This window comes from Chelmon rostratus, chromosome 17 (assembly GCF_017976325.1).
Source record: "Chelmon rostratus isolate fCheRos1 chromosome 17, fCheRos1.pri, whole genome shotgun sequence".
In the NCBI taxonomy this organism is placed as follows: Eukaryota; Metazoa; Chordata; class Actinopteri; order Chaetodontiformes; family Chaetodontidae; genus Chelmon; species Chelmon rostratus.
The window spans coordinates 16,451,582-16,457,581 of record NC_055674.1 but is presented as its reverse complement, the minus strand read 5'-3'; the positions used below and the strand labels follow the sequence as shown (position 1 = coordinate 16,457,581).

Sequence of the window (6,000 nt, the reverse complement as noted above, 5' to 3'; positions counted from 1 at the left end):
CCTTAAGATGACAATTCATAAATGTGTGTATTTATACAAATGGAACTGTTACTATATTTCTATCATATGTGCGATCTGTGAAAAACAAAATCATGCATGTGCATTTTAAGAAACTGCGAATAACCAGAAGCTATTTGAAAAGGTCAATAATTACACCAGAGGTTCTCACATTTGCAGTCAATGGCTTTATATGTAGTTAGAATTACAAAAAAAAAAAAAAAATACACAAACAATATGCATAAACATATCTACTATATTTAGATAGATGACTTAAATAGGGAATAATATCTATAAACATCTGTTGCAATTTCACATTACAGGTAGCAGCCAGCAACAACATATATCAGAGCAACAAAGGGTGACTTGTGCCATAATACATTTCAGTGGTCTGGTTAGCATGTCAGTTAGTTGGATAGCAGAAGGCAAAATAACAGGTCCCAGATTCACCTGAGCTTTCTAGTATCTTAAAGGGGAATTAACCTAAAAGTAGCTTAAAATGTCAGGTTAAACCTTATGAAAAATAAAGTTTTGAAATGTTTGCACACCCAGTATTTCTGTGCGAGAGAAATGGTCAAGCCTCGAGTGCCGAGTGATGGCGACTGCTTGGAAGGTAAAAGGTGTCTACGGGTTATTTATTGCAGGAGAACACAATGAAGGTTGATGCTGGTTTAACCGCTCTTTGAGATCTCGTGTTTTTCTGTGCTTCTTTCATCCGTCACTCCCTTCAGGCTCGTGAGGTTCAATATGGTTCATGTGTTTAACACTGTCTAAATCAGATGACCCCTAAAACATGGGATCTGTGTATTATCTTGAAATCAGACAGCTGTGTGTTCTTTCTGGTGGCAGAGTGCAGCGTGTAATGCACTGGGATTATAGGCTGTGAGTGTCACTGGATCCAGATGTTGTTTCATCTGGAATACTTCCAACTGCTTACGTTTCCTACAGTTCGCCTCTGCCTCTAACTCCTTTCACCTCATTTGCGTATTCTAAATATTAAGATTTCTGGGGCATCATAAACTACTCGTAAACTAACTACACATCGGCAGTTACCATCTGTGCTATATGATAACCATGCCAGCTCCCAACAGTGTGACTGCAGCCAAGCAGAGGGAAATGAAGGCACAGAGGTGTGTTGTCTATGAAACACACTCTGGTGGTTGTTAAAGGACTCGAGCAGGCTGCTATTAAGTTGACAGTACAGCGTTATGGTCAACTCTACATTTTAAAAAAATCTGTGGATGTGCAGGAGTTTAGAATCACTCACATGGCAACGTGTGTATTTCATAATACTGTATGACGAAATGTCTCTATGATCAGCATCCCCCTGTGGAGCTGGTAACAAGGCCAGGAGGCACAATTTCTGTCATATAACAGGGCTGTGGCTCGCTTTCATATCAGAGGGTAGGTTTAATATCAAAACCCTTCATGTTTGGTTATTTCTGACCAAGAAAACTGCTTTTGTTGTCAAAAATCTTTTAAAAAAGGACCAGGACTATCTGGAAAATGATTTGTCAGCACTCTGAAACGGTTTCTTGTGTTGGTTTCTTGCCCTGCAGGACATACACTTTTGTAATCAACTCTGCTGTTAACAAATGTCGACCAGGGTTTGCTTTCACATACACAGGAATAACTGAATTTACAGTGAACTCATTCCAATCGGAGACAACACAAATTTTATATCCCCCTCTAATCTTATAACCTCGGAGTGGCATCAATCACCTGCTGTATGTCATATCACAAATCATGTGACAAGTGGAATGATAACGTAAGGTGTCAGTAAGTAGGCGACCACAGACGAGTTCAAACAAAAACAGTAAAGACAGTTACTACAGGCATAAAAAGGATCGCTGATGGGAAATGAACGACAGGCTACCAAACAACAAAGAGAAGTAAAAGAAATGATAAGAGTGCAAAATTTAAATATGATTGACATTAAAAGACTCTCAAGATGCAGCGTCCTTATTTTCCATCAACCTGCATCCACTCGATTGAATATATTAAACAGACCTTTGCAAAAGTGTGCACTCAGATTAAATTCATTGTAGTCAGCAGCAGGTGATTCTCGCTGCAGAAACCATGTGTGAAACCTGATATGTGGTGAAAAAAAGCTAAAGAGCTAAATTCCTTCTTAAATAACTGAACTGAATAACTGAAATCTCTATTATATAAACACCATAGAGCCAAAATGGGGGAAAAGTTAAATTCCAACTTAAATTAAAGAAAAGGAGAATTTTGTACCTGAGTACAAATGTTTAAGTACTTAATAAGCTGGATGCACTAATGTGCAAGAGGTATTTTAATGTTGTATGTGGTTTAATAACAGCTATTGGATAAATGTGGTTAAAAGTGCAATATTTCTATGTTATGGAGAAAACACATAAATTAAGATTAGCTCAATTAAGTTGCAGTGCCTCAAATCTAAATGTTACATTTCACTTCTGAGTAAGTTTGGCTGGATATCCGACTTATAGTAGATGTATTTCTTAGAAGGCAACATTCATCAAAGTGAAGGAAAGTAACTGTTTTGATACCTGGCTTTGCCGGTAAACCCACTTATCAGCACATTGAATTTGACGCGTTCAGACTTAACGAGCCGTGAGCTCCCTCTAAGTACTACTCATGAACCAACAAGGTTTTAAGGAGGAAATTAGATTTAAATCATGAATTTTAAGGATTAACTGGTCAGCAGTCTTATCTTACAAAAACCCATCGGCTTCAGCGTGTAGCTTATTTACAGAAAAAAAGACGATTAGTTTGAGACTTCTCACTGGCTGACTACAATGGAAGTGACCTTGCGAACACTCTGTGGCCCCGCTGCCCTCTCAGGTTAGACGTTCCTCCCTCCGTTGATGACGTTCCCTCCTGGAGGGGCGATGTGGATGGAGTCCAGGATGGGCCGCAGTATCTGGCCGAACGGTCTGGAGGCAGATTTGATTTGGTATAACTGACAAAGAACAGATTGTTTTAGGCCTGAATTGCACATTTATATCCTGTTCACTGCATAAGAACAGACTGTCTCTGTTTTTGTTTTCCAGTAGGGTTTAAAAAAAGTGCTTGAGGTCTTTCCACTTAAGAGATGTAATTAGCATTGGCTTCTACAGAGAATACAGTTGTATAACTGTTCTGTCACGGCCTTGCTGATAGAAATACTTGAGGATGCCACCACATTTAAAGTAACATCTACACAATGTAATCCACTCAGCTGCCACCGTGCACTGCTGTGTCCGTACGGAGAATGAGCATCTTTTTAAGGCGGGTTTGGGGACAAACAAAAGCAGCTACAGTGGAAACTGTGAGCCTTGTCATTATTACAGCAGCAACTAGTGCTGCTAGTTGCAGCAAATGTGGCAAAGTTGAATTTGTGACAGAACTCGTGTCTCCCGTGTGAGTGGCCGTGTGACGGCTGCAAAGAGATCGGAGCGGGTTTTCACAACAGTTCAGCGCTCTTGAAGAAGTCCAGCTCGTGCACAGTAAAAACTCCTCTGGGGGTTACATCATCATCATCATCATTTGTGCAACAGACACACAGGATACAAAGTTGGGTGTTATAATAATCGTTATGTTTTATGATTTAGCTGTACATGATTAGAAATGTCAGTGCACTTGAGGCTAGGGAACCATAATGATCACTTTAGCTGGTACTTTGAAGTTTAAAGCCAGATTTGCTTCGATTTCATCTGGACACCCATGAGGTCATATGAGACTGTGCAGCTTTCACACTCACGTGGAGAGGACCTCAGAAGGAAGGTCGGTGATGTAGGAGGGGATGGACCTGCCCGTCAGGAACTGAGCCACCTCGTTGGTGAAGGTGTTGCAGTTGTGCTCGAACAGACGATACCTGTCACCTCTGAGCCGGGAGAAGAAGGGAAGAGAAGGGAAGACGGTTGATGCGTCAGATAACAGCAGAGGGACGAGAAGAAGGGGAGAAGAAGAGGCGGATACTCGACCTGTAGGTGCTTTCTCCCAGAGAAGAGAGGTAATCCATGAAGATCTCCTCAGACACTTCAGTCTCGCCCAGCTCGACCACTGTGTCTGGAGGACCGAGCATCGTCCCACCCTGACAGACACACAGCAGACACAAAGACTCACAGAATGCTGCTGAAGAGAGTAATCACGTCACTGAGGTTTCACTGCTCCAGCTATCTCTGAGGAGGTGAGAAGCAGCTTTGTTACACACAAAATCCAGAAGTCTGAGGGTGAACTGATTCTCAACGGCAGATTTGTATCATCATCTGTTTGACAGAACAAAGACATTCAGGTATTTCAAACATCACACGGCAGGTTTTAGGCTTCTTTTGCTGCATGTTTATCACACTAACAGGTGCTATCTGTGGAGCCTTAGCCCACTGTGCCATAGAGCTCCACTGCTGTCCAAAACACAACAATGAGCCAGACTGTTGCACTGTGAAACAAGTTCCTTTCATTACAATGAGCGTGGACGCTGTAGTTTATTTTGAGTCGCTCCGACATGCAGTACTGCATATACATACTGCTGCTAGAAATATTCACTAAAGCACCAAAATAAGTATTATTATATATATATGACTGGAAAAAAAACAAAACACTATCAACTCTTGTTTGAGTAACATTTGATAAAACCTACAATGCACAGCTGCTTAGGAACTGACTGTCAGAGACAAGGAGGGAAGTAAAAAAAAAGTGCTAAGAAACGAAATGAAAGCTTGGAGTCAGTCCTCTTGTTACAGACTCACCGGTGAACAGCTAGAGATCCCCTCCCCTCCGAAGAAGAACTCATCACCGTATGCCACTATAGCCGTGTGCCTGCAAGGAAAGCACAAAATTATGACGGGGGTAAAGTCAGGTGAGAAACGACTCAATGACAATTGACTCAATTATCACAGTGATGACAATTTAAGTGGAAAAATGCAGCCTGGGTGTACCCACTATCACACAACTCTAATTAGGCTTCACTGTAAGATTTCCTGAATTTTCTCAAATTACCTGAGGCAAAATTCCGCAAAATATATAAAAATAAATGAATGAACAAACAGCAAGCTGCAGACAGAATTAGACACACTGCCGGCAGCAGTCTTCAGCAGTGTTCTGTGTTTTTTAAAAAGGGATTTTTCATGCCTCATGTTTTCTGATCTGGGACCAGAAATGGGTCACTGGCCTACACCTGCTGGATGCACACATATAGTCAGGAGGTCTGACTTTTAGGATCCAGGCAAGCCAGCTGTCAAAATAACAGAGAAAAGACTCATACCAGATCCCGTCCAGCTGCTTTCCTGCAACACAAAGGAGAACAGCAGTGAGAGGAAGGAGGCAGCAGATGATGCTCCCTGCAAGCAGCTCCGTGGAGCTTTAACTTTCAAGTGTAGCAGTTTGTGAAGCCCCCTTAACGACCTTTGAACCATTCATTAGGATGCAGGAACATAAATCAGCCACGTCATACAATTTATTTGGTAAATATATTTAATAAAAAAAAATAGCTGGGCCGTGACTCAAATATCAGTACAGTCAACGGTAGCAACTACATCTCCATCTCCATCTCCACCCGGTATTTGTTATTATCGCTCATTTGTCCCCAAGGCCGGGCTGCAACGCTTATTATTTGGTCTTACCTAACATGATGGGACTGAGGCTGCGGGCCATTCCTCGCGATAGATCGTAAATATATAGTTGTACATTGTACCGCGTCGCATTCTTATCCATGATTAAAACACGAAAATAACCTTTTTATTAGTCTGTCGGCTGGCTAAGCTCGATACACAAAACGGCACAGCTGACTGGGAGGCGCTATGAATGATGTCATCACGTCTAAAACAAACGTGAAACACTTCCGCTTCCATGACTTTCAAAATAAATTATTTTTTCGAGAAGGTACGTTTGATGCATCGTAAGCGTTCCTTAAGGATAGCTTTATTTTGAAAGAAATTTGCATCTTTTCTGGTAAAACCGCTATCTCTTAATGACTTGACATAATCTAACTGTAATAGCTGACATCGGATTTTGTTGAATATGTAAACACGATCAAAG

General features: G+C 41.3%; 1 protein-coding gene across 1 annotated transcript; it reads right to left on the bottom strand.

The window, feature by feature from the left end:
- Positions 1-229: 229 nt before the first annotated feature.
- On the bottom strand, positions 230-5,736 carry desi1a (desumoylating isopeptidase 1a). Its single transcript, XM_041957377.1, has 6 exons — positions 5,586-5,736; positions 5,228-5,249; positions 4,713-4,782; positions 3,948-4,057; positions 3,725-3,847; positions 230-2,918 (listed from the first exon to the last, which is right to left on the bottom strand). Exons 1-6 carry the CDS (start codon positions 5,674-5,676, stop codon positions 2,828-2,830), a joined length of 507 nt encoding a protein of 168 aa, XP_041813311.1. The 5' UTR covers positions 5,677-5,736; the 3' UTR covers positions 230-2,827.
- Between the last annotated feature and the right edge of the window lie 264 nt (positions 5,737-6,000).

Excerpts from the sequence above, each read along its gene's own strand:
- desi1a (XM_041957377.1), bottom strand. The coding sequence starts at position 5,676 with ATGGATAAGAATGCGACGCGGTACAATGTACAACTATATATTTACGAT. Across the intron at positions 5,250-5,585 it reads CCTCAGTCCCATCATGTTAG|GAAAGCAGCTGGACGGGATC; the intron begins GTAAGACCAAAT and ends TTTGTGTTGCAG. Across the intron at positions 3,848-3,947 it reads CTGGGAGAAAGCACCTACAG|AGGTGACAGGTATCGTCTGT; the intron begins GTCGAGTATCCG and ends CTCCCGGCTCAG.